The sequence below is a fragment of the Cervus elaphus genome, chromosome X (genome assembly GCF_910594005.1).
Source record: "Cervus elaphus chromosome X, mCerEla1.1, whole genome shotgun sequence".
Lineage (NCBI taxonomy): Eukaryota > Metazoa > Chordata > Mammalia > Artiodactyla > Cervidae > Cervus > Cervus elaphus.
The window spans coordinates 117,318,563-117,346,498 of NC_057848.1; the positions used below are offsets into that span (position 1 = coordinate 117,318,563).

At 48.6% G+C, this 27,936-nt stretch overlaps 2 protein-coding genes across 3 annotated transcripts; both read left to right on the top strand.

Annotated features, from left to right (window-relative positions):
- The first annotated feature begins 25 nt into the window (after positions 1 to 25).
- Positions 26 to 23,144, top strand: LOC122689575 (dynein light chain 1, cytoplasmic-like). The gene is made up of 3 exons (XM_043896149.1): positions 26 to 1,357; positions 19,835 to 19,841; positions 23,134 to 23,144. The coding sequence occupies exon 1, from the start codon at positions 1,080 to 1,082 to the stop codon at positions 1,344 to 1,346; it is 267 nt and encodes an 88-aa protein (XP_043752084.1). The 5' UTR covers positions 26 to 1,079; the 3' UTR covers positions 1,347 to 1,357; positions 19,835 to 19,841; positions 23,134 to 23,144.
- UBA1 (ubiquitin like modifier activating enzyme 1) lies at positions 6,228 to 27,901 on the top strand. Of its 2 annotated transcripts, none has more exons than XM_043896148.1 (26): positions 6,228 to 6,379; positions 14,023 to 14,139; positions 14,269 to 14,327; positions 14,429 to 14,597; positions 14,686 to 14,820; positions 15,760 to 15,866; positions 16,128 to 16,218; positions 16,326 to 16,458; positions 16,951 to 17,048; positions 17,159 to 17,305; positions 17,437 to 17,613; positions 17,740 to 17,844; positions 17,932 to 18,012; positions 18,367 to 18,522; positions 20,147 to 20,312; positions 20,492 to 20,688; positions 22,610 to 22,674; positions 22,920 to 23,115; positions 23,841 to 23,915; positions 24,035 to 24,224; positions 25,445 to 25,533; positions 25,822 to 25,914; positions 26,043 to 26,234; positions 27,147 to 27,248; positions 27,346 to 27,446; positions 27,567 to 27,901. In XM_043896148.1, the coding sequence occupies exons 2-26, from the start codon at positions 14,023 to 14,025 to the stop codon at positions 27,700 to 27,702; spliced, it is 3,177 nt and encodes a 1,058-aa protein (XP_043752083.1). In that variant the 5' UTR covers positions 6,228 to 6,379; the 3' UTR covers positions 27,703 to 27,901. The 2 variants fall into 2 exon arrangements, with proteins under 2 accessions (XP_043752083.1, XP_043752082.1); XM_043896147.1 differs by lacking the exon at positions 6,228 to 6,379 and adding an exon at positions 9,414 to 9,627.
- The last annotated feature ends 35 nt before the right edge of the window (positions 27,902 to 27,936 follow it).

Sequence of the window (27,936 nt, forward strand, 5' to 3'; positions counted from 1 at the left end):
AATACATGTGTGTGCTCTCAGCACAGGTCTGAGTGCAGCAGAACACAAAGCTGGGCTTTAGGGGGCTGGGCTGTGCAACAGGGCCAGGAACCGCCCCTCCCCAAAACATACAAGCTTGCGAGACAGGAAGGGAGGTGGTGTAGGAAGAGCAATTGACTCAAAGCCCCTCCCCCACTTAATAGTCTGCATTGAGACATCACCCTGCACCAGTGGCAGGGACAGGTGAGCAACATGGGGCCCCCTAGAAGTGGGATGGTGCTGATCTGGGAGGCAGGGGGGGATGGTGTTGACCCAGTGGGAAAGGAAGAGGAAATAGGAACAGAAAGAGGCCACCTGAAAGGGTGGCTTTCAATCTGGAGACACCCCCATGTTCCCTTCCCTGTTGCATTTCCCCAGAGTGTAACTCCCAGGAATCCCATGTTGAGGAAGCCTCATACATGGCTGGCAATAGTCAGTGGTACAGCTGCTCTGGAAATATGGCTGTTTCATACTAAGGTACACATAAGGTTACCCTGTGAACAAGAAATTCCATTCTTAGATGTTTATTCCAAATAAATGTAAACATGTCAACAGAAGGACTTGTTACATGTATTCACAGCAGCTGTGTTCAGAATAACCACAAAATGGGAACAACTCAAACATCCAGCAAGAGGAAAATGGATAAACTGGTATATTCATAGAATACAATCTGGCAATAAAAATTAACAAAATCACTGATACAAAAATCAACACAAATGAACTACAAATGTTGAGTGAATAAAGACATTAAAGAAGTACATTGTTTACTGTTCTGTTTATATCAAGTTCTCAATCAGCATATTTGTGGTGATAGAGATTTTCTGGATTTACTGGAAAGGGTTGCAAAGCAGCTTTCTAGAAAAATGAAATGTTCTGTATTTTGACTGGGGTGCTGGTCACATGGGTGGATAACTATGTATACATTCAATAAGCTGTATAATTAAAATCTGGGAGATGCGCCACGGCTTCAGTAGCGACCATTTCTCTACACGGGTGTGAGCTTCGCCAGCCCCTCCTGCAGGAGACCGTTGCAGTCGGCCAGCCCCTGCTCCTTGGTAACCATGTGTGACCAAAAGGCTGTAATCAAGAATGCAGATATGTCAGAGGAGATACAGCAGGACTTGGTGGAGTGTGCTACTCAGCCATTGGAGAAGTATAATATAGAGAAGGACACTGTGGCCCATATCAAGAAGGAGTTTGACAAGTACAACCCCACCTGGCACTGCATCGTGAGGAGGAACTTTGGTAGTTATGTGACGCATGAAACCAAACACTTCATCTACTTCTACCTGGGCCAAGTGGCCATTCTCCTGTTCAAATCTGGTTAAAAGCATGGACTGTGCCACACATCCAGTGGTCCATCCAAAAACAAGGACTGCAGCCTAAATTCCAAATACCAGAGACTGAAGTCTTCAGCCTTGCCTAAGGGAACACCTCCATCTTTGAACTTTTATTGTGGTTTGTACAGGGCATTCTCTGTACTAGTTTGTGGTTATAAAGCAATTAGTAAAACAGCTTACATTTGTGTTTATTTTCTTAAATAATTAAAATCTGGGCATTTTGTCATATAAATTATACAAGAAGTTGGAAAAAGACCCCCAGATCAAACCTCAGCAACAGGAAAGGAAATAATAGAAGAGCAGAAATAGATGAAGTAGGGAGGGAAACAACAGGTTAATAAAATCAAGAGTGGAATCTTTGAAACAAAAATTAAGAGGAAAAGCAGACCTCTCTCTGGCAAGACTGATCAATTAAGAAAGAAGCAAACAAAACAAACAAAAAAGAAGCAAACAAACCAAATACAAAATACAAACCAGAAGCAAACAAACCAAATACAAAATACAAACCAGAGTGGGGAATTCACTACAGATGCAACAGAGAAAGTGTATCTGAAAATACATTCATAGAGGGATATAAAATGCCAAAACTGTTCCATGAAGAAACAGATTACTTGAATAGAGCAAAGTAGTAAAGAAGTTGAAATGGTAGTTGAAATCTTCCCTCCCCTGGACAAAAAAGAACCCAGATGGTTTTTTATAGGTGCAATCTACCAAACTCCCAAGGAGCAGTTAATCGCTATCTCATACAAAGTTGTTCTAGATATAAGAGAAAAGAACGAAAGCTATTTTATGAGACTGGTGTCATCTTGATCCCCAAAACAGATGAGATAATACAAAAAAACATTTCAAGCCACTTATACCTGTAGATGTAAAAATCCTTAATAAAATCTTAGCTAAATGAATCCAATAGTATATTTAGCAAATATGTTTTAATCAAATACTTTATCTCAGGAATGCAAAATTGGGTCAACAATAGAGAATATATATATATATATATATATATATATATATATATATATATATATATCACTACATAAACAGACTAAAAGTAAACAACAACCACAGAAATAGCATTTGATACAGTTCAAGAATCCATAAATCCATACTTACAGAAAGTAAAGATAAATACAGGGAGAAGAGAAATATCTCCTTTACAGTAGAATGTCAACTAATAATTGGTACAGTAATGATGTTTGGCTAATGTGATTAGACCTCTGGGTGCTAAAGCCAGTGGTTATACTTTGACGTAGACAGGATATTTACATAGATCCAAAGTTTCAAGGTGGAAAATAGTATCTCTACAGCAGAGAAACTTGACAGATACCATCTTAATGAAGGGGAAAAAGTGAACATCCAGTTCAGTCGCTCAGTGCTGTCCAACTCGGCGACTCCACGGACTGCAGCACACCAGGCTTCCCTGTCCGTCACCAACTCCCGGAGCTTGCTCAAATTCATGTCCATCCAGTCGGTGATGCTATCCAACCATCTCATCCTCTGTCGGCCCCTTCTCCCGCCTTCAAACTTTCCCAGCATCAGGGTCTTTTCCAACGAGTCATTTCTTCACCTCAGGTGGCCAAAATATTGGAGTTTCCGCTTCAGCATCAGTCCTTCCAATGAATATTCAGGACTGATTTCCTTTAGGATTGACTGGCTTAATCTCCTTGAAGTCCAAGGGATGCTCAAGAGTCTTCTACAACACCACAGTTCAAAAGCATCAGTTCCTCAGCGCTCAGCTTACTTTATGGCCCAACTCTCACATCCATACGTGACTACTGGAAAAACCATAGCTTTGACTATATGGACCTTTGTCCATAAAATAATGTCTCTATTTTTTAATATGCTGTCTAGGTTTCTCACAGCTTTTCTCCCAAGGAGCAAGTGTCTTTTAATTTCATGACTGCAGTCACCGTCTATAGTGATTTTGGTGCCCAAGAAAATAAAATTTGTCACTGTTTCTCCATCTGTTTGCCATGAGGTGATGGGACTGGATGCCATGATCTTTATTTTTTGAGTGTTGAGTTTTAAGCCAGCTTTTTCACTTTCCTCTTTCACTTTCATCAAGAGGCTCATTAGTTCTTCTTCATTTTCTGCCATGAGGGTGGTGTCATCTGCATATCTAAGGTTATTGATATTTCTCCTGGTGATCTTGATTCCAGCTTGTGCTTCACCCAGGCCGGCACTTCGCATGATGTACCCTGCATATAAGTTAAATAAACAGGGTGACAATATACAGCCCTGTCGTACTACTTTCCCAATTTTAAACCAGTCCATTGTCCCATGTCCAGTTCTAACTGTTGCTTCTTGACCTGCATACCGATTTCTCAGGAAGCAGGTAAGGTGGTCTGGTATTCCCGTTCTTTAAGAATTTTCCACAGTTTCTTGAGGTAAGCCTGTAATGCCATGAACCTTCCCCTTAGCACTGCTTTTACAGTGTCCCATAGGTTTTGGGTTGTTGCGTTTTCATTTTCATTCATTTCTATGCATATTTTGATTTCTTTTTTGATTTCTTCTATGATTTGTTGGTTATTCAGAAAATATAACACATTTGAAAACCAACTCCTGATTTTGCCCCATGCCTGCTCCTAATGTAGTATTTCCCCTGACAGTTAAGGACAACACCATCCTTCCAGCAGCTAAGGCTAAAAACCCAGGGGTCAGCCAGGGCTCCTCTCTAGTTTTCATGCCCTGTATCTGATTTCTCAGCAAACCCTGGTGTCTTTACCTTCAAAATCAATTGAAAAACCGATTCCCCACACCCACAACCCCCTTGGCCTGACACTCTCTCATCTCTTCCTGGACTCTAGCAGTAGCTTTCCTGCTGGCTTTTCTGCTTCCTCTCTCTGCCCACACCCCCAACAGTTTTTTCTCCTTCCACACAGAGCAGCCAGATTGTTTATTCTAAAATATAATTTATATAATGTGACTTCCCTACATGGAATCCTTTTATGGCTCCCCACAGGACTTAGAATAAAAACCTAACTAAACACACAGCCTGACTTACAAGGCTTTGCTTGACATGGCCTTGGATCTCATCTCCCAGTGCTCTCCCTTCCTCACTCCTCACCAGCTACACACACTTCAAGAACTTCCAACCTCAATGCTTTGCACCTGACATTCCCTCTATCTGATGCTTCCCCCCATGTTAAATATACATGGTTTGCTTCCTCACTTTTCACAGGCCACCTCCTCAGAGAATTATTCCTTGACTACTCTACATAGGGTATCAGGGAAGATCTCTCAGAGAGAGGCAAATGATAAATCAGAAGGAAAAGATGTGATGGAAGAGTTCTCTTGACCATTGCAAGGGGAGTAGGAGAGCAAACCAGTCAATCCTAAAGGAAATCAGTCCTGAATATTCATTGGAAGGACTGATGCTAAAGCTGAAGCTCCAATACTTTGGCCACCTGATGCGAAAAACTGACTCACTGGAAAAGACCTTGATGCTGGGAAAGATTGAAGGCAGAAGGAGAAGGGGATGACAGAGGACAAGATGGTTGGATGGCACCACCAACTCAATGAATATGAATTTGAAAAGCCCTGGGAGATGGAGAAGGACAGGGAAGGCTGGCATGCTGTAGTCCATGGGGTCACAAAGAATCAGACATGACTGTGTGACTGAACTGAATTGAACTGAGTCTCTTTGCTGTGTTCCCGGACCCCTGCACTTAGTAGGCACTCAATAGATCTTTATCAGATGAGCAAATTTGGAGGATTTGAGGACAGGATATGTGATACAGAATTTGGGATAAGGTGATAAAGGCATTTTGTGTTAAATATCTTGGCTGGAGCAACACCTTCTCAGGAGGGCCTTCTATAACCAGACTATAAAAATGCAGCCTTCCCCCACAGATTTCCCCTTATGCATGCTAAGTCACTTAAGCCGTGTCAGGTTCTTTGAGGACCCATGGACTGTAGCCCACCAGGCTCCTCTGCCCATGGAATTCTCCAGGCAAGAATACTGGAGTGGGTTGCCATTTCCTACTCCAGGGGATCTTCTAGACCCAGGGATCAAACCTGCGTCTCTTATGTCTACCTGCATTGGCAGGCGGGTTCTTAACCCCTAGCGACACCTGGGAAGCCTGATGTCCCCTTACCTTGTCCTATTTTTCTCCGTAGCAGTAATCACATATACACAACACATATTTACATATCTATTTAATTGTATATTCACATATGAATATAGACTGTACACAATGTATCTGATATATTTGTTATATATGTAGTTTGTTGTGTGTTTTTTTTGGCAGCACTGCTCCCTTGTGGGATCCTAGTTGACCTACCAGTGATTGACCTGAGCCTTGAGCAGTGAGAGTACAGAGTCCTAACTGCCAGGGAATTCCCTACAGATGTAAATTATTTACATATTGATACTAGTTATCATGTTATGTAAACTATGTAACATTTACAAATATTGACACATTTATTAGATATAATTGTTACATTTATGGGCTGTCTCTCTAGCCTGTCAGCTCCCTGAGGGCAAGGAAGATCCCTAGCACCTGGCCCACAACTTGAGCTCTATAAATGTCAAATGAATGAACTCCTTTGGTCACCTGAGCCTCAGTTTTTCCATCTGTAGGATGAATGTGCCTTTCCATCTGGAGTTACTCCCATGTTCTGATCCCTTTTCCTACCCACCCCACCCCCCAGAGTACAGCTCCCAGAATTCCACAGCCCAGGTTCACATTTTCCAGTACTCTGGGCGCTCCTGCCCACCACGTGCACCAGGCACCGGCCCAATTGGACTACGACCCCCAGCATGCCTCGCGCGTTCGGGAAGTACCACAACTCATAGGGGTGTCTGGGTCTGACACCGGCTCCAAGAGCGCAGGAGCAGGGGAGGGCTCCCCTCTAGCTTAGCATCTGTGGTACGTCCCAAACCGGGGGCCCTCCAAGGCCCCGCGCTTCCGAGCTCCGCGCAAACTCTGGCTCTTCTACGACTGAGGTGATTTGCTCTTCCGTTGCCCCGTGGCTTCGGCTCATCTCCAGCAGGAAGGCGAGGCTTCCGCCCGGCACAGGGGGTGAGCTGGATCACGGTCCCCCCAGTCCCCTGAAGAACATTCGAAGGAGGGGGCTCAATTTCGGGGATCCTCAAAGGGGCATATTTGGGAGCTCTGAGCCCTGTGCGACATTTAGAGGTGGCCGTTTTTGAGGGGACGCAAGTGGCGTTAGGGACTCTGGGGTGGGACTTTGAAGTCTGTTTTCCGAGCGTCCCTCGGAGGCAGGGTTTATACCCCTTAGAGACTGGGTTTAGGGGGATGTTTGGGGCGACCCTTAGGATTCGTGTGTGAATACTCTTGTCCATGGGGTAGGATTCGGTGTGATTCCCAAGGGGAGAGGCAAAGTTTGAGGTTCCTGAACTCGAGGTGGAATTTGGGGAGGGCTTGATTCAGGAAGGGTCCTGGTGACGGTGGGAACAGGCGGGACCGACGTGGCATGTGGAGGTATCTAATGGCCTTTGTGACCTCAGCTTCTATTATGATGTCTCACCGCGCTTGGGTATTAAAGGCTGAGAGACCGGACACATTGGGGCCCACATGTTGTTTTAGGAAGAGGAGCCCCCAGCCCAGGCTGTAGAAGGGACGCTGGAGCCTAGCGTGCTAGACTCTTTCTGAGGGGACAGAGTGTCACCGGCTTTCCTTTACCATGGCTTTATTCGCTATGCTTGAGGAGATAGGCTGTTGAGGAAGACCATTTTGGCCCTTTTCGCACCTGGTTCGTTGAAAGTATCAGCTTGTGAATTATTCACAAGGGGGCGGTTCATTGTGCTTAAGGGGCGTGCTGAAAGGGGCGCCTTGCTGTCTGCCGGGCAAATTTAGATCACACTGATAAAGCGTGAAAAGGTGAGTAGCGACCCGAGTTTTCTGTGGCTTGTCTAGGGGTATTGTGCATAATTCATGAGGGGCGTAGCTTTTAGGGCTTCATCGGCACGATCCGCTGTTAGCTTTTCCTTAGAGGTTTCAGGATTTAAGTTTTGCGTCTCCTGAAGGGATGAGGCCTCGCGCATTGTTCATTCTTTGCTGCCCGATAATCCCAGATTATCAACAAAGACTCTAGATTCAAGTCACATCGATCCTTGCCAGCTGTGTGATCTTTGGCAGATCTGTGAACTTGAAAAAATGAGTCTGAGCATAATGGTGATCAGGTTAGTTTGCACTCATTTAGCAGCTTGATTAGACCATTTAATCCCCACAGCAACCCTGGGAGGTAGGTTGTTATCGTCCCACTTTATAGATGAGGAAACTGGGATACCAGGAGGCTAAGTAATTTGCCTAAGGTTACTCACATTTAGTGAGTGGCTGAGCCAGGATTCAAATCCAGTTAGTCTAGTTCCAGAGTCTGTAGTCTTAAATACCATAATGTCTCTCTCCCACCCACCCAATTCACTGGTACTTCTACTACTGTTAGTCATATAATATAGCACCAGCTGGCCAGGCACTGTTCTGAGTGAGCCCTTTCTACATGGTTATTCATTTAAACTTCATCACAAGGTAGGTTACTATTGTTTTCATTTTATGGGTGGGGAAACAGTGGCCCAGAGAAGTGTCTGGTCCCAGGTCACAAAGCTAGTCATCGATGGGTGGAAGTGATTTTTGTGAGGATTTGAGAACTCAGGAGGTCTCCTTTGACCTGAGACCTGAAGGACAAGAAGTAACTGATTCCCTGCTCTGCATTCCTGACACAAGTGGCACAACACATGGAAAGGACTCACCAAAGGAACCACCATATAGCAGGCGATTGGTTAATGTGATCTATTATTATTATATAGAAATGTAGTGGGTGTTTATCGTGTGCCTGGGGCTTTGGTATACAGTTGTATCTCAGGTGACCTGGTAGTCTGTGCTACCTATTTAACAAACATTGGTGGCCTTAGTTCTCTGTTTTACAGTGTAAATCTGGAAGGGTGTTTCAAGGCATTATTTTTTAGATAATGCCCCAAGTTGGGGGTTTCTCTGGTGTCTGGGTATACCCTCACCCATAACTAATTTTATATCAATACAAAATATTATATTTACATGTTACCTTTACATTAATATATAATACTTTAAAAATGTAACAGTGCTCTGTGTCAGCAGTGCTCTGAGCTCATTTCATAGTTTATACTCTCTGGTTTTCATAGTGACACATTTTGCCTGTATGATGTAGGTGGGTTCTACTACTACCCCCATTCTGCGGTTGTAGAAACTGAGGCAACTGCCAAACGCAGGTAGTAAACCTGGATTTGGGTGGACCAAAGCAGCTCTGGTTCACGTGCAGTTAGTAACGGTGGGGAGGAGGCAGCTCCACTTCCCCCCTGGGTTTCCCCTGCGGCTCTGCAGCATCTTTCATTATTCATGAACAGGAAGTGGTGACCATGTTGCCTTGGCTGGAATACCATAATCCTTACTTGCTGGGCAGGGCTGTCTGGAGTATTTCTGTCCATCCAGCCTCATGCATAATTCATGAGTAACTGGGTGGGACCTTTCTTGACCTCTCTGAGTTTCCTGGTTGGGCTGCTGCAGTACCACTATTCATTATTCATGAGCCAGGTGAGAGTGTTTTCTTGTGTTAGCCCTATTTCCCTGTTTACAAGGTATTAGATGCAGCAATGGGCGGCCCTGTGTCTTTTGTCCTTGCCCACCTTATGCATTATTCATGAGATGTGGCCTCAATCTCCTTGGCTTCCAGGCTGCAGCAAGATTATTCATTATTCATGAGCATTGGGGTGTGGCTTCCATGTTTTAACATTGGCTTTCTGGTTGCGGGGTGTTAGTCAGCCAGCCACCCGGCCTCATGCATAATTCACCATCAGGAAGTGTGTCTTTGGTGGCCTTTCTGGGTTTCCATGGTAGCCTGGCTGTAACAATGTATTCATTATTCACGTTTCACGGGCGTGCCCTCTATGTCGTTTTACCTGTTTGCCTAGTTACTGCCAGAGTAACCCCCAGATGGTGCTATTCCCCTTCGAATAAGTTACAAACGGGGACCATCATACATGATTCATTAATGGGCGCGGCCTGCCTACATCCGGGTTTCTGGGGGGTGGGGCCCAAGGTTTTGTTCCGGCCTCGGTCTCCGCGGCCGCCATCTTGTGTCGGCGGCAGCGGAGGTGAAGGAGGTGCAGGAACGAGCAGAACCACTACGACCCGGGGAGGAGAAGTCGGCGGCGGTGATTCTAGGCGGCGCAGGCGGCGGGGAGGAGGAGGAGAAGGAGGAGGAGGGTGGTGGCCGGGCTTGGCTTCGGCTCCTAGAGGAGTTGGCGGCGGCGCGACCCGGGGAACCGGCATTGGTAACCAACCTTTCTCAGCGCCTTGGCCGGGGCAGGGGTTTCGGGATTGGATGGTGTTGGGCCAAGCTAATGTCAGGGCGGGTGGTGATGACTCGGACGGAGGGATCGTTGAAGAGAAGTGGGGGGTACATTTTGGGCGGGGCCGATATTCCCCATCTGGGACCAGCCCAGTCCCTTGGGCTCCAAAATCTGACCTTAGGCTCAGACCTCCAGAATCTGCTATTAGAGCATTCCTAATCAGGGACTTGGCCCTGTCCTGCGTCTTGCATGGCAGATTGGAACTTCCCTCGGTCAGCAGTGGAGACAAACGGAATCGACATTCCTGGTCAAAGCCTCCTACCAGTGTATGTCATTAAAGACCTACCCCCAGAATCTTTCTTCATTCACTCTTCGTTCCTCAGAATTTGTCCTCGCAGCTTCCATGAGGGGCCAAACCTCAGGGAGGGTCCATTTGGTTTCATTTAACCTTCTCTAGCATTTTCCTTCAGAACCACCTTCCACACGCACATGCACACGCACGCACACACACAGTCTGCCGTAAGAGCTTTCAAGGAGTCTAGACCCTGTAAAAGGCTATTTGTGCTTGGCCTCCATGTCAGAGATCACTCCTCCACACCCCAGAGGTCTCCCAACCCACCTTGGCTCTAGCATCTTCCCTCCGAAACCTTTCTGGGCCAGCATTTCTATTCAGAGGTCCACTTCAGCATTCACCTTTAGAGATTGCTTTCATTCCTAGAATCTGTCCTTAAAGACTTCCTTTAAGAGAATGCTTCTTTTTTTCTTGTGGTCCCAGTATTCTCTTTAGAGACTATCCTTTGCAGGCCTCAACATCTCCCCCATCAGACACTCCTAACCCCCAGTATCTTCCCTCAGAGCTTCCCAGGGGACCAGACACCAGGGAGGAATTGCTTGGGCACATAATCCTCCATTAGAGATCTCTCTGCCAGCCTCTGTCGTTGCAGACCCTAATGGCTCCTAGCCCCTTGCATCGGAGACTTGCCTCTCAAATCCCACCCTTCACTTAACCTCTGCCTTCAAAAGCCAACCAGGGTTCTAGCTTCTCTTACAGATCACTTAACGTTACATCAGGCCTCAGAATCTGCCCTCAGAGCCTTCCAGGATCCCAGCATCTTCATTCAGGGTTTCAGCTTTGTAGGACCCCAACATCATGGTCAGTTGTCTCTTCCCACAACAGGTCCAGTTGTTCTCCATCAGAGTAGAAAACCTCTCCTCAGCACCGACGCTCAGAGCCACCATGGGCTTCCACATAATTGATCAGAGAAACCCTGCTTACTGAAATCTTTAGGGCCAGAACTGTCTGGGCTCAACCTCCCCTTTCCACTCCTCAGAGCAGTTGCAGTACCTAGCATGTACCAATCAGAGATCAACACGAGGCCTTTGTGCTCCATTAGAAATCCCTCCACAACCCCACCCTGGGCCTCAGCATCCACCCTCCTGGATCTCTGACATCAAGGTCAGAGACACCTTTTCCCCTGCAAGTCCCTGTTAGTTTTGGTCAAAGATTTTGCTCTGCCACCAGTGTAGACCCCCAGGGCCCCAGCATCCTCTTGATGGAGAGCACCCCTGCCCCCAGACCCCATCATCTTCCTGAAACCTACTTGCGCCCCAGAATCCCCCATCCATTCCTTGCGTAGCCACTGGGGCCTCCAGTGCAATTTCCCCACCCTTTCCTGAAAGCTCCTTTTCCAAAGACCCGGATTTGAGTCTTAACAACCTTGCCCAGTCACACCCTGGCTGTCCACCACACCACCACCCCCCGCCCTGGATTTCTAACATCCCCTTTCCTGTCTCCCTCTGACCCTCCAGAGGCTCAGGCAACCACTTCCTGATGCTTCTCTTTTATATTCCTAGGGATTTCTCAGTTAATCCCTCTTAGGAGGCTTGACAGGCCCCAGCATCCTGTGCCCTGCCTTCTCCCCGTGCTGATGACTTGACCCGGTGGCTGCCTGCTCTCAAGCCTGCTCCAGGGCTCCTACTTCAAACCGTCTCTGGTTTGGGTGGTAGAGAATGCTCAGGCTTCAAAATCAGCAGTTTGGAAATCTCAGACAAGCTCTGAAGCTCTCTGAGTCCTGGTTCAATTTGCTGAACATTTGGTAGTATATGTGTCCTAATTGGGGCCTGAGTATGTGTTGAGAGAGAAAAGGTATTGATTTTATACTTGGGGTGGAGGATCTTTAGATCTGCTGTGGGGTTTCTGCCCCAGACCCCTTTCTGCTTGCCCTGAGACTGGCCTGTTCCCAATCTCTGCAGCTCTCAGACCATCTGCTGAAACCTGCTTAGACCCTCACTGCCAGCACTAGGGATCCAGATGTCCAAGTCTAGATAGCAGAGATCTCTCTGGCCCTGGACCATTTCTAATTTCAGGTGCAGGGAGATGGTGTGTGCTCAACAACCAAATCAGTGGCAAGGCAAGGAGATAACTAAGTAATGGAGGCCTCTCTGGAGGTGTCTGGGGAGGAGCTTAAGTCGCTGAGTTCTGACCACAGACTTTGATTTTTTTTAACCTCCCTAGCAGCTCCTTGAGGGTATTTCCATTTGTCCCTGCTTTGCAGAAGAAAAAATGGGGCTCAAAGGAAATGATCTCCCTACTCTGTCTTAGGAAGTCAGTCATGGAAAATGGAATTTGCCTTGGTCTCCCAACTAACTCAACAAGCTTCTTCTACCTAGGTTGGTTTTTGGCATTCCCAGCAGTTCAGCGGGGTGCCTTGGACTGTAGCCAGCCTCCTGCCTCCTGGGTACCCCTCCCTCACCTCTCATCTGTCAGCTCTGTGGGCTGTGCCCCAAGATGGGTCCTGACTCTGTTCCCCCAGGAGGCATTTGGCAAACAGTCTAGCACCAGCTGCATGACGCTGGGCAAGTGACTGGAGTTTTCTGAGCCCTTGTTTTCTTATTTGTGGCATAGGTATAAGGTTATTTGGTTTGTGAACATTGTTAGAACTAGACAAAGCCCCTTACCCAGAGATTGATGGGCAGTAAGCTCCTAGTAGATGTTAGGGTGTTCGTGTCATCTTGCTTAGCGCTAGCATGTGACAAGTGCCAAGGTGGCCTCTTAGGTACAGTGGGGATACTTGGTGTGATTGGGTGTCAGAAAAGGCTCAGGGTAGGAGAACAGAGGCTTAGAGGTGCACTTGGGGTGAGGGGAAATGATTCAGAGTCCTGTCATCTCCAGTCTCTGGGTCTAGTCACCCCCTCGCTCCAAGATCTCACTTTTGCAGGCTGCATTATTCTGTCTCTGGGACCTAGTCCTCATGAGCTCAGGTTTTTCCATTTGTCTGGCAAGGACACTCAGCCCTGCCTTGCAGGGTCAGGACCATTGAGTGCATGAAGCAACATAAGGTTGGGAGGCAGCCTAGGTTTCCAGGGTCAGCAGATCCTAGTATGATTCCAGCTTGGCCACTCTCTTTGTGGGAACCTCAGTCAAGTCTCCAAAGTCCCTGAGTGGATTTTTTTCTTCCAATGTGAGTCGGGGGACAGTCTTACTGATAGTAGTCCAAACCCCACAGAAGTGCCCTGAGGACAAAGTGAGGCATAGCTCATAAAGTGCTTAGTTTGATATCTGGCACAGGGAGGACTCCTAATAAATATTCATTTATCATTGTTGACATGTTTAAAGGACTCCACACAGGGACAAGGCTTGGGAATTGTGTATTTCCTCTCTATCTCTGCTTCTTTGTATCTCCTCTCTCTCTCTCTGCAACTTCTTTTATTGGCTCTGGGTGTTTTCCCCTCCTGGAGCTGGAGGTGGTGGGGAGGGGGTTGGACTTTTTGAAACTCTTTTCTGTGAATCCCCTTGGATGTCCAAGTCATGTTTCCTTCCCTGACCCCTGTCGTTGGGATTAAGGGGGAGGAGAATGGCTCCTTGCTATTGCCTCCCTCCCTGCTCCATGTCAGGCTCTCTGGTCTGTGTTATATCTCATCACTTCAACAACTCCATGGGGTAGGTAAGTGGTATTCTCACCTGTGTTTTCCAGGCAAGGGAACCAAGCCCATAAGGGTTAAGTGATATCTGTTGAGGAGTGGCAAGGTCTGACCTGAAACTACATCCTTCCTCTGACTCCCCCACAAGTACATTCTTGTCACTCCTTACCCCCCCACAGGATTGGAGTCTCTCCCTCATTATGCTGGGCTGGGGAGAAAAGTGAATGGCCTGGTGGTCAGCAGCATGGATTGCAAGCCAGACCACCTGGGTTCACATCTTAGCTCTGACAGCTATGTGACCCTGGGCAAGTCACCTCACCTCTCTGTACCTGTCTCCTCTTCTGTAAAATGGGGATATTAGCCCTTACATCTTCCCTTCTCCCCTCCAGTCATCACTATCCAGCAGGAACACCCCCATGCCCCAGGCTCACTTCTGATTTCTTTTATGCTCTCCAGATGTCCAGCTCGCCGCTGTCCAAGAAACGTCGCGTGTCCGGGCCTGATCCAAAGCCGGGTTCTAACTGTTCCTCTGCCCACTCCGTATTGTCTGAAGTGCCCTCGGTGCCAACTAACGTGAGTGTGTTCTTCCTAGAGACTGGCAGGCGGGGTGGTGGGTGGGAATGTCTTCTGTATCCCTATCCTGTCTGTCCCGTCCCTCCTCCTGCACATCTCCCTGAGCCTAGTCTTCCCCTCCATTTCTAGGGAATGGCGAAAAATGGCAGTGACGCGGACATAGATGAAGGCCTTTACTCCCGGCAGCTGTGAGTGGGGCCGAAGTTGGACTGTGAGGCGGGAGGGGGCTCTTGAGTGGATAGGGTCAGGAGGGCGTGACCCTGACCTGTGACACCCTCTAACCTGGCAGGTATGTGTTGGGCCATGAGGCAATGAAGCGGCTTCAGACCTCCAGTGTACTGGTATCAGGCCTTCGGGGCCTGGGCGTGGAGATTGCCAAGAACATCATCCTCGGTGGGGTCAAGGCTGTCACCCTGCATGACCAGGGCACTGCCCAGTGGGCCGACCTCTCCTCCCAGGTTCCTCTTCCTATCCCCCTTTTTTGTCAAGGCCCCAGCCCTCTGGGCTACACAGCCAGTTCACTTGTTCCTACATTGCCCTTTGCAGTTCTACCTGCGGGAAGAAGACATAGGAAAAAACCGAGCTGAGGTCTCCCAGCCCCGCCTTGCTGAGCTCAACAGCTACGTACCTGTCAGCGCCTATACTGGGCCCCTTGTGGAGGACTTTCTCAGTGACTTCCAGGTACCATGGGCCATCACCCGGCCTCCTGCCCAGTTCTCTCAGAGCCCAGCTCTGGTTTATTCATTTTATAAACACTTAATGGACTAGCCTGTGTGCCAGGTTTCACGCTAAGGCTGCAGCGAGGGAATGTGAGCAGGCTTTAGACCCTGGGCCTGCCTCTTTAGGAGGAATATGTGAGCCAGCAGATGGGAAGGCATAGTGGTTATGTGCACAGACTGGAGCCAAACTGCCTTGGAACGAGTCTCTCACTGTACTTGCATAACCTCGGGCCGGTCATGGAGTCTCCTGTTCCTGCCTTTGTCTGTCTGCAGACATGGGAATGGTAGTAATGCTGACTTGATAAAGGTTTTGTGAGGGCTATAGACTAGCAGCTGGTTGTTGGTTAAATAAAAACTCTGGGCTACAAAGAGGAGTTGTGGGAGCTGAAATTCTGCCCCAGGGTGTCCCTGCGAGCCAGGACACTGCTGCTGAACCCTGCTGTAGCCATGGGAATGGGTAGGCATTCAGGCAGAGAGTAGAGACCCAAGGATCATGGCTGAGCAGGTGTTTTAAGAATTGGGAACAAGTGGGTGTGGTAGGAGTGAGCTCAGACTTTGGCTGAGGACAAAGTTTTACTTCTGTGTCTCCCAGGGCATGGCAGGGCTGTAAATAGGCAGCAGTGGGTGTTGGCAAATGAAGGAGTCAGCTGTTATCCAGACTCTGTCCTCCCAGTTGCCTCTTTACCTTGCCTGCCATAGTCTAGGGATTCACATTTTCTTTCATTGAGTTTTGCTTGGGCTGAATCTGATACATGGTAGATACTTTCTGTTTGTGATAGAGAGCTGAACCAGCAAAGCCTTAAGGACCCCATGAGCCCTCCTACCAGCCTTCCTCCTTGATCGCTCCCTTTACCCTTCACCCTGGTGCTGGGCCCTCGCCTGAGCTTCCATCTCTCCACAGGTGGTGGTCCTCACCAACAGCCCCCTGGAGGACCAGCTGCGGGTAGGTGAGTTCTGTCACAGCCGTGGCATCAAGCTGGTGGTGGCAGACACCCGGGGCCTGTTCGGGTGAGTGCCCCTGCCCTTTTCCATCCTGACCCCTGCCTTGCCCAAGAAAAGACCCCCAAGCTCTGACTGCCCTCAACCCCCCTTAGGCCCTTGGGTTTTGGATGCTATGTGTTTACCTTGCCCCATGTAGCATGAGCGCAGTCTGATTCCCAGCAGTGATGGGCTGGATTTGCTCAGCAAATACTCACTGCATCTTGAAGGACACATGCAGTTTCAGTGCGCATGGAACTCAAGCATCAGCCCTATTGCCTCCCTTTACAGGCAGCTCTTCTGTGATTTTGGAGAGGAAATGATCCTCACTGATTCCAATGGGGAGCAGCCGCTCAGTGCTATGGTTTCTATGGTCACCAAGGTGAGGAGGCCAGTCTTGGGTCCTGGCAGGCGGATGGGTGGTCACAGGCCTTCCTGTCTGCTCCCAGTACCCTGGGCCTGCCTTTGAGGTACTCCTCCTTCAACCAGGACAACCCCGGTGTGGTTACTTGTCTGGATGAGGCCCGACATGGCTTTGAGAGTGGCGACTTCGTCTCCTTTTCGGAAGTACAGGGCATGATTGAACTCAATGGAAGTCAGCCCATGGAAATCAAAGTCCTGGGTGAGCTAGGGCCAGGGGGGAACCAGGGGAGATAGGAGGTGTTTCCCTGGGCTCTGCATGAGGGGAGACACATCCTGGGTGTCTGAGATGAACCACAGATAGAGTCTCCTAAGGTCTACCCAGCAGGGTGTGGGGGAGAAGTGCTGTCTTGTGTTTGAGTTGTTCATAGAAAAGGCCCCTGATGTCTGCACTGAGGGGAGGTGAGGTCTCTGGTGTTTGAACAAAGATCAGAGGATCCACTTGTGTCTGAGCTGATTCAGACAGGGAGCAGAGAACGTCTTCCATTGTAGACATGGGGTTAGAGATGGGTCCCATGGGCGCTGGATCTGGGGTAGAGGGGAGATGGTTTCTGAATTTCGAGTAGAACCCAGGATGGAGAGGAGATTACTCCTGATGTCCAAGCTGGGTCAGGAATGGATTTTCCCTCATCTCGTAGGTGGTTGTAGTTTTTAGGGAGAGTGGGTGTCCTGACAGTTTCCCTGTCTGCCCTAGGTCCTTACACCTTTAGCATCTGTGACACCTCCAACTTCTCTGACTACATCCGTGGAGGCATCGTCAGCCAGGTCAAAGTACCCAAGAAGATCAGCTTTGTGAGTGTGAGGGGCAGTGGGATGTGGGGGATGTGGGGCCTGGGGCTGGGGCTGGGCATCTCATGATTCTTAATTCTTCTCTTCTGATTCTGATGCCCCGCTTCCCACAGAAATCCTTGCCAGCCTCCCTAGCAGAGCCTGACTTTGTGATGACAGACTTCGCCAAGTATTCCCGCCCTGCCCAGCTACACATTGGCTTCCAGGCCCTGCACCAGTTCTGTGCTCAGCATGGCCGGTCCCCTCGGCCCCACAATGAGGTGGGTGTGGGGGAGCCAAGCCAAGGCAGATGACCTTGGCACTGCAGGCTCACTCTGCCCCTCTGCCTACACCTCTCGCCCCCCACACAGTGACCTAACAGGCATGCTCTTGGTTCCTTTGGCCCCACTAGGAGGATGCAGCAGAGCTGGTGACCATAGCCCAGGCTGTGAACACTCGATCCCTGCCTGCAGTGCAGCAGGACAGCCTGGATGAGGACCTCATCCGGAAGCTAGCATATGTGGCTGCTGGGGACCTGGCTCCCATAAATGCCTTCATTGGTGGCCTTGCTGCCCAGGAGGTCATGAAGGTCAGCATAGGTGGAAGAAGGCAGGGTTGGGGTAGGCCAGGTGCCTCCCTGCCTCTATCACTTGTCCCATCTGCATGAGGCCCCAGGTAAACACTGACTACTTCCCCTCTTCTGCCCATTCTCCAGGCTTGCTCTGGGAAGTTTATGCCCATCATGCAGTGGCTGTACTTTGATGCCCTTGAGTGTCTCCCTGAGGACAAAGAAGCCCTCACAGAGGACAAGTGCCTCCCGGTATGTGAGTAGAGCCCTGGGGCAGGTGACATAGGGGGCATTTCTGGTGAGGCTGCTCTCTGACCTTTGTCCCTTTGCATTCCTCAGCGCCAGAACCGTTATGATGGGCAGGTGGCTGTATTTGGCTCAGACCTGCAGGAGAGGTTGGGCAAGCAGAAGTACTTCCTGGTGAGTGATCTGCTGGGACACCTGCTTCCTTCATATCCCCTGGCTTCTGGCTACCTGTTATGGGGTCTCTTGCTACCTGAGGGAGTGTCTTTTGGTTCTCGTATCTGTATCACATGACTCTTGCCATTTTTTTTTTATCTTGGGAAAGCCTGGTATGTCCTTCTGTTTCCCCCATCTCTGCCTCCACTCTCAGATGACTAGGTTATTTTCACAGCCCTGGCACTTAAGGATGTGGCACTAGACACCCCTCTCTTGCTGTCTTCTGGGTAGTGAGAATACAGAGTGATAAGTGACTTCACACTGACCTGCATCGCCCTGACCCAGACACTCTGTCTCTTCTTGGTTGTCTTCTAGGTGGGTGCAGGGGCCATTGGCTGTGAACTGCTCAAGAACTTTGCCATGATTGGGCTGGGCTGTGCAGAAGATGGCGAAATTGTCGTCACAGACATGGACACCATTGAGAAGTCAAATTTGAACAGACAGTTTCTCTTCCGGCCCTGGGATGTCACTGTGAGTGTGGTGGGGGGTGGAGGTGATACTTTGTCATCTTGTTTTCCTCTTGTCTTTTGTTCCCATTCTTCCTGGAAAGGGGGCATTACTTACTGCCTTTTTCTTTCCTTCAGCTTACCCTCAGTTTCTGTCACTCGTTCAAGGAACACTGAGTACCCTTCCATTGAAGCCACCGTTTTTCATCTCCTGTTTCCTTTTTCCTTGACCTCGTATGAATGCTGGTTGGGACAGTGTGTTGGGGGTCCCAAGTTCAGTGATTCACTAAGGGGATTCACAGGACTCAGCATATAATCATACTCATGGCTATGATTTCTTCCAGTGAAAGAATGCTTAACAAAATCAGTAAAGAGAAGTTGGCTTATGGGGTGAAGTCTGGGGGAGACCAGGCACAAGTTTCCAAGACACTCTCCCAGTGGAGTTGCACAGGACATGTGTAATTCCCCTAGTGTCGAGTTGCCACAGCACATGTGAAATGTTGCCAATCAGCGAAGCTTATAAGAGACCCAGTAGCCAAGGGTTTTCCTGTGGGCTGGTCATGTAGGCACCCTCTTCTGGGAACATCCCCAAATTCCAGACTCCTAGAAGGAGAGCAGGAGTTTGGCCTAAACCATAGGGGAGCATAAGCAGCCTAGGCACAGTGAACAGCCTTTACCAGGTGGGGAATGGCAAGAACTCTTGAAATCCAGGTTTCCAGACTGCAGCCAAGGCCCAATCTAGCCAGGAGACCTCTTTCCTAGGAGAGCACTTGTGCTAGGTTCACTGTTCTCTGCACAGATAGAAGCTAGGCTATACGGGAATCTAGCTCGTCAGCCTTCTGTGGGGAATAGGGTCATTGCCTGGCCAGGCATTTGTTCATTCATTTATTCACCAAGTAATTATCCAGGGAGGTGCTGTTGTAGGTACTTGCAGTATACCAAGGAAACAAAGATTTGGTGGGGTGGGGACAGAGAGTAAAGAATAATCACAGTACAATAATGAAGTTTATACTCAGCGTTCTTGGTAAGTGCTGTGCAGAGGAAAGAGCAACAGCAAGATGAGGGAAGTGGGCAGACCGGGAAGATCAGTTTGCAGTTTTGATATGTGGTTGAGGAAGGGCTCATCTCTGCCAACTTGGAGGGTGTGAGGGAGTAGAGTTCCTCGACCACTCAGGCCAAGATCCTGAGGTGGGAGGGGAGTAGGAGATAAACTGGAGGAAATGGGGACCAAGTCATCTTACCTTCAGTGGAGGTAGAAGCAAGGGAGGCTTTTCAGCAGAGGAAGGATATGGCCTGACTCGAACTTCTTGTCTGTATGCTAAGATTGTTTTGTTTAGGGGGAATGTTCCCCAGCCTAGGTGCCATTACCTGAAAGAACAATGGATGTTGGGTAGGCAGAAGGACAGACGGCTATGCCTGTCCACTGCTTCCCTTTCCACCAAACCCCTGGTATATCTGTGCCTGCCCTAGCCCTGTGGTACTGTCATGAACTGTTTCCTGCCAAACCAGGGAGCTTCCTGAACTCAGGGCCTAGTTCTTCGCAGCATTAAATATGTCAGCCTTCAGGAGGACAGCTCTGTAGAGGTTCTCTTGCTGCACACATGAATAATTGAGTTTTGTTCCCCCATTCCCACTCTCACCCCCTCTAGAAATTAAAGTCTGACACAGCTGCTGCAGCTGTGCGCCAGATGAATCCTCATATCCGAGTGACAAGCCACCAGAACCGTGTAGGTCCTGACACTGAGCGCATCTATGACGATGATTTCTTCCAAAACCTGGATGGTGTAACCAATGCCCTGGATAATGTGGATGCCCGTGAGTTTGGAGGCGGGTGAGGAGGTCAGGGGCCAAGTTGCCAAGTTACGTGTATGCGTGTGCATGTGTGTGTGTGTGTGTGTGTGTGTGTGTGTGTGTGTGTATTTTGGAGGTGTTTGTCTTCCTGCCTCCTAATGTTCCATCTTGCCACTCATGTTATGTTGTGACCCCACCCCCAGGCATGTACATGGACCGCCGCTGCGTGTACTACCGTAAGCCACTGCTGGAGTCGGGCACACTGGGCACCAAGGGCAATGTGCAGGTGGTGATCCCCTTCCTAACAGAATCTTACAGCTCCAGCCAGGACCCGCCTGAAAAGTCCATCCCCATCTGCACACTGAAGAACTTCCCCAATGCCATCGAGCATACCCTGCAGGTGATCAGCATTGGTGGGAGAGAGCAGGGAGCAGGCACCCTGGCCTCATGGCTACCGGCCCCTCTGCTTTTTCTCTAAATCTTTCTCTTTTACTTCCCATCTTGTAGCCTAGATTGCTAGAATGATCCATTTCTTTCTCTCTCTTTCTTGGGAAAATATTCAACATTTAGGGCTTCCCTGATAGATCAGTTGGTAAAGAATTCACCTGCAATGCAGGAGACCCTGGTTCGATTCCTGGGTCAAGAATATCCGCTGAAGAAGGGATAGGGTACCCACTCCAGTATTCTGGCCTGGAGAATTCCATGGACTGTATATTTTGCAGCCTATATTGCTAGAATGATCCATTTATTTCTCTCTTTTGGGAAAATTTTCAACATTTAGACAAAATACAAAGAATAGTACGAGGAACACTCAAATACTCTTAAATTTAACATTTGTTAATGTTTTGCCACATTTCTTAGATTCATGTGTACTGTGGACATCACAGTGCTTCACTCCCTATACTTCTTCAAAGGGAGGCTATATTCCCACAGAACAACAGGGTCTCAGCCTCAGCACTGGTGACAGTTGGGGCCCAATATTTCTTTGTCATGGGGGCATCCTAAGCACCATAGGATGTTTAGCACAATTCCTGGCTTCTTTCCACTAGATGCCAATGGCAGCCCCTTCTGTTTGTGACAACTAAAAATGTCTTCAGACATTGCTAGGTGTCCCCTGGGGACAGAATCACTCCCAGGTGAGAACTGCTGCATCTAGCCAAAATACCACCTTCATGTTGAACAACATCAGTGGTAATTCTTACTGTCTCTCCTGGTTACTTATTTGTCTCTAACACTCAGTCCATATTCATGTGTCCCCTGCTGTTGCTCCAGATGGGTTTAACAGCCGGTTTTCCAGGATGATTTTGTTGGTATGATGCATATACATGTATAATACACAGCAGTGCACGTATTATCTGCCTGGAGGTTTTTACAAAATGAACAATATCTAGGTTATCCAGCACCTAGGTCTCAAATTAGAACCTGAGGATAATCATTGTGCTATCAGATGATTTTTACTGCAGTCTTTGAAAGCAGACCATTCAGAATGTTTACTTGAAGTATGGGGTATGGGAACAAAATAGGGAGAGAAAAAAAAAGTTTCCTCCATCACTTTCCCTTTCACCTCTCCAGTTCCACACTGGGTGTGTTTATATTTGTGCACCTGCCACAGTGTCACTAGGCCTTGAGTGACCTTGGACTTGGCTTCTCTGTCTCATGAAATGGAGTTGGCAGTGGTGTATACCTTACAGGGTTGCTGTAATGCACTTAGCATTCACTATGTATCTGGTGCCATTTTAAATAAGCTGTAAATGTATACATACTTGCAACCCCTGAGGTACTTAGGACTGTTACAGTACCTATTTGGGAAAGACCAGCACAGAGTTAGGTGTTACTGTGTATTCCTGAAGTCACAAAGTTAGATACTATGTAACAGCTGGATTTGAACCTAGATCTCACATCTGTGTCCTCCAAACCGCCTCAGAGGGCAGAGCCTCTGTCTAGTTTGCTGCCGAATCTTCAGGGCCTGTATAGAAATTGTTTTTGGGTTTGGTCTGAATTTTCTTTTTTCTTTTATTTTTAAATTTTAAAATATACATAACTTTTTTTTTTTTTACTGAGGCATGACATATTTCAAGTAAGGTATACAGATCTTAATTTTTTTTTCACACATTCATAAGTGTAACCACTGTCCAGGTCAAGTTCATTGGTTTTTCAATTGAGGTATTAGGGGGTTGAGGAGTGGGGAAGTTTGGGGGGCTTACCTTCTCCCAGAGCAGCTATATTCTTCCCATTGATTTGTTCACTGATGGTGTTTCTAACACTTCCAGAGTCCGTTTTGTCCACCATTGCCCCCTGTAATCTGTTTGTTCTGTCTGTAGTGGGCTAGAGATGAGTTTGAAGGCCTCTTCAAGCAGCCGGCTGAAAATGTCAACCAATACCTCACGTAAGTAACCAAATGCCCCCTTAGCCCACCCCCTGCCCGCCAGTCAAGGCATCCTGGCTGCTTTCCTCACTGCTGAGACACCCAGCACAGGCACACTTCTCAAATGAATCTGTGAATGAGGCTTGGGCCTCATTCCATTGGGGGTCAGGATTTGCTTTCTCTGGAGAAAGTGAGGTTGCCCTGGAGCCCACTCCTGAGGCTGCTGTGTAATCCTGCCCCTTTGACCCCCCCCAAATTCCTGATAGAGACCCCAAGTTTGTGGAGCGGACCTTGCGACTGGCAGGCACCCAACCCCTGGAAGTGCTGGAGGCTGTGCAGCGCAGTCTTGTGCTGCAGCGGCCACAGACCTGGGCTGATTGTGTGACCTGGGCCTGCCACCACTGGCACACGCAGTATTCTAACAACATCCGGCAGCTGCTACACAACTTCCCTCCTGATCAGGTAATGCCCACTTGCCAGGTCCACTTGGCAGAATGCGTTTTTTCCATAACGGGAGCCTGCTGTGAGTTCTCTGGCTCCTCCTGGGGATTAGTCCAGCTGTGGCACATGCCCCAAGGTGTGGGGAGTCTCAGAAAAATGATTAAACTTGACCTATTTTTGCCATCCCCTTTCCTTCCAGCAAGACACTTTCATTTTTGTTTCCCTTACCTGTGGGGTGGGCTGACTCATCCACCTCCTAGGACTGTAGCGATCATAGAGGAGAAATCTTGGAGTTAAGAGCTCAGGAAATCAGTGGGGGTTCAACTCCCAGCACCATTTGCACTTGGGCAAGTCATGTAGCTTCTCTCTGTACTTCAGTTTCCTTGTCAGTAGAGGTGGTAATAATTACCTCATGAGAGTTCTTGTGAGGATTTCTTGGTATTTGTTAATATCAACTCAGTACAGTACCTGGCAGTTCATAAGAGTTTGTTAAGTGGCTGTGTCTTGCACAGAGTGAGTGCCAGGAGAACTCACTGGCACTGCCCCTAGTTCACCCTGGCATCAGAACTTCCATTCACAGGACCCTTATAGTCTGGGTTGTTCATGATTGACTCCATCCCCTGCCATGCATGCCCAGCCAGGGCTAGTGAATAGGGCACACCCAAGGCCCAGGTGAGAAGGTAGGATTGCTGGAGAGGCCTCCAGTTTTAGATCCTGCTCCTCAAAAATCTCTCCACTTTCTTTAGCTCACAAGCTCAGGAGCTCCGTTCTGGTCTGGGCCCAAACGCTGTCCACACCCACTCACCTTTGATGTCAGCAACGTAAGTCTCCTCCTTGGGGTCTCCTAGGGTCAGGTGGAGAGGGGGTGGGAGGGAAGGAGGCCGAGGCTCCCCAGGTGAGGGCAGACGTGCTCACCCTTCCGGGCCCTGCCTTCTCCCAGCCCCTCCATCTGGACTACGTGATAGCTGCTGCCAACCTGTTCGCCCAGACCTACGGGCTGACAGGCTCTCAGGACCGAGCTGCTGTGGCCACGCTCCTACAGTCTGTGCAGGTCCCCGAGTTCACCCCCAAGTCTGGAGTCAAGATCCATGTCTCTGACCAGGAGCTGCAGAGCGCCAATGCCTCTGTGGGTGAGGATGTTTGGCCCTTCTGCCAGGAGTTACTGCCCCACTGGTCCTCTGCCCAGTGCAGCCTCCTCACCGGTTCTCTGCCCCTCGCACTGCTGTGCAACCCTGTCCTGAGACTTCCTTCTTGATCTGTTTATCTGGAGGGTGTGATTTCCACCAGTGGTCTTGCTCCTTTGGTATCTGCCCCCATCTTCTCACCCCCATGTTCCTCCATGTGTCTTCACCGTGATGTTACCCTCCACATAGTTTTCCTTATCCCCTTCTTCATATTTCCACCCCAGTTCCCCATCTCTCTCCCCCAGCTCATGCTATCGGGTGAAGGGCCAAACAGTTGACTCTCTTAGGCCATATAGTGTCTGCAGCTAATGATCTCTGCAGTTGAAGCCCAAAAGCAGCCATACACGATGAATGAATGTGGCTGTTTTTATTTTCTCCCATGTCTCCCATCTTCATCCCAAATATCTACCCCTCATGTTCCTCTCTGTATATTTTTTCTACTTCTGCATTTCACCCATATTTCCTTCATCTTTTTCCTCATATACATGCACATGTATTTGTATATGTATAAAGTATATATAAAACATACACAAGGTACATGTAAAATGTGTATAAACATTTTGTGTGTGTGTGTATACACGCAGACACTATATGTAGAGTATATATAGGGTATATATACTGTATATATATATACTATATATATATATATATAGGGTATATATAGAGTATATATATAGGGTGTCTTCTCACCTATCTCACCCTCTATATATGCCCCTATTCTCTACTTTTTTGTATCTTCTGTCCTCCCATCTTAGCACATCTGCATACTTCTCCCGACTTCCTCTCTGTATATCTTCCCCTGCCCTTTTCCCCTGTATCCTCCATGTCTCCCCACCTCTCTGCATCATTCTCCCTGAGATTATAGCTCTCCCATCCTTATCTGTCCATCCCCACTTTCTCCTAATGTCTTTGTTTTAGTTCCTTAGTTTCTAGAGATACCTCTCTTACCTCTCTTGATATTCCACACTGCACCCCTCCCGACCCATTCTTCTTCAGGTTTGTACTCTGTTGTCCTGCACTGTTTCTTGTCATTGTCCCTTGTCTCTCCCAGGATGTCTTTCCTTTTCAAATCCTTTGTCTCCCTAAACACCTTTTGCCCCACTTGTTTCTATCTCAGACCCTGGCCTTCGATCTAAAGTGTTGACGGTGTCCCTCTCTCCCTGCAGATGACAGCCGTCTGGAAGAGCTCAAGGCTACGCTGCCCAGTCCCGAAAAGCTCCCTGGGTTCAAGATGTACCCTATTGACTTTGAGAAGGTGCTGGGTGGGGGCCCCAGCAGGCAGTGGGGATGGGCTAAGCATAGGTGGGCTGGACAGAACAGGCTTCTGGGGATCGGGAGGCAGCCCTAGGCCTTTGTGGGATTGGATCATGGGCCTGCTACGTAGCCCTGAAGGAATAGGTGTTCCCAGCCATGCCTTTGTGATCTGAGAGCCCAGCAGGTAATTGCAGTGGATACCTGTGGCCCCTGAGGCCAGGAATCCTCTTCCTCTGATTCTCTCCTATTGTCTCCCCGCCCTCCTCCCTTAACCTCTCACTCGTAAAAGGATGATGACACCAACTTCCATATGGATTTCATCGTGGCCGCATCCAACCTCCGGGCAGAGAACTATGACATTCCCCCTGCAGACCGGCACAAGGTGAGGCAAACCCAGACCCAACGTTCCACCCCCTCCCGGGTTGGATTTGCCCACATTTCATCCCTTCTTTAGATTCAGCCTCTTCTACTCTTAACTTCCACCGTCCTTGATCCTTTGCTGCCTCACAGAGCAAGCTGATTGCAGGAAAGATCATCCCAGCCATTGCCACAACCACAGCAGCCGTGGTTGGCCTTGTGTGTTTAGAGCTGTACAAGGTGGTACAGGGGCACCGACAGCTTGACTCCTACAAGAATGGTTTCCTTAACTTGGCCCTGCCCTTTTTTGGCTTCTCCGAGCCCCTAGCGGCACCTCGTCACCAGGTGAGGGTCTACATTAGGAAGTAGGTTTGTGGGTGGGATGTTTGTCTGTAGAGCTGACTCTAGTTTGCTTCATAGCCTGTCACCAGGAGAGGGTTTCTGTCAATGTATACCTCTTCGTGTACACCCTTGTTCATTTATTCACTTACCATGTTTTTTTTTAAGTACCTTCTATGTGTTAAGTAGGTGTCTGATTCTGACTGTGGAAGCCCTCAGAAAAGATATTTGAATATTAGATTATGATTAATAAGTGCACAATAGTAGCACCCAACATTTATTGAGTGCTTACTATGCTCAGTGCTTTTACTTGCTTCATTCATTTATGCACTCAAATATTTATTGAGCACCTACTGTGTGCTAGGTACTCTTACAGGTGCTAAGGTTATATTCCTGAAATAGAGTAATACAGTAAACGATTTTGGAACCTCCAAAAAAGAACAAGATAAGGAGAACTTGGGAATACCAGGGGGAAAGGGGATGGATTTAGGATTTTAAATGTGGGATAGTCAGGAATGGCCTTAAGGAGAAGATGACATGTGAGTCCAGACTTGGAGGAGGTGAGAAAGACAGGCCAGACCTTGCCAGAAAGGCATTCCAGAGAGAGGGACCAGTGTGTGCAAGGGTACTGAGGTAGGAGTGTGCCTGGCCTGTTTGAGGAAGAAGTCATTAGAGCAAAATGTGGGAGAGGATGAGGTGATAGGAAATGAGCAGAAGAGAATAGGATTCCATGATGTAAGGCCTTGTCTCCATTATAAAAGTTTCATTGCTTACTCAAGGCCAGACAAAAGCCACAAGAACATTTTGGACAAAAGAGGCTTGTAGTCTGACTTAGCATGTCTGCATGAGTGAGGGGGAGACTGGTGGGGTTTGGTGCCCTGGTGGCCCCCATCCCATAGACTGCTACTTTCCCCACAGTACTATAACCAAGAGTGGACGTTGTGGGATCGCTTTGAGGTACAGGGTTTGCAGCCTAACGGTGAGGAGATGACCCTCAAACAGTTCCTCGACTACTTCAAGGTGAGAGCCCTTTCTGACCTTCACCCCACCTGGGGGTGGAGTGTGCAGGTGACTGACTTGTCCTGTCTGTGACACTGCTGTCCTCCCCCTCTTCCAGACGGAACATAAGTTGGAGATCACTATGCTGTCCCAGGGCGTGTCAATGCTCTACTCTTTTTTCATGCCAGCCGCCAAGCTCAAGGAACGATTGGATCAGCCGTGAGTTGGGTGGTGGGGAGCCTCAACTTGCAGCTGTCCCACTGCTGCTCACTGCCCCCAGCTACCTGCCCCTCCTCACTTACCTTTTGCCTCCCTGACCCTCTGCTCCCTCGTCCCCAGGATGACCGAGATTGTAAGCCGTGTGTCGAAACGAAAGCTTGGTCGCCACGTGCGAGCATTGGTGCTTGAATTGTGCTGTAACGATGAGAGCGGCGAGGATGTTGAGGTCCCCTATGTACGATACACCATCCGCTGATCCGTGTCCTCTCCTGTAGACTGACCCCAGCACCCCTTCTCCAGATCCCTTCCATCCAAGGTCTCCCATTTGACCTCTGGCAGTGGCCCAGCTAGCCAGGCTTGGTGTTCCCCTCTTCATCCCCCTGCCTGAACTCCTCTTGCCGCTGCTTTCTACCTTGTTTGGAACCTGACTCCTAATAAAGAATTGTTAACCCAGATGTGGCATACCCTGTTGGTTCCAGGGAAAGAAGGG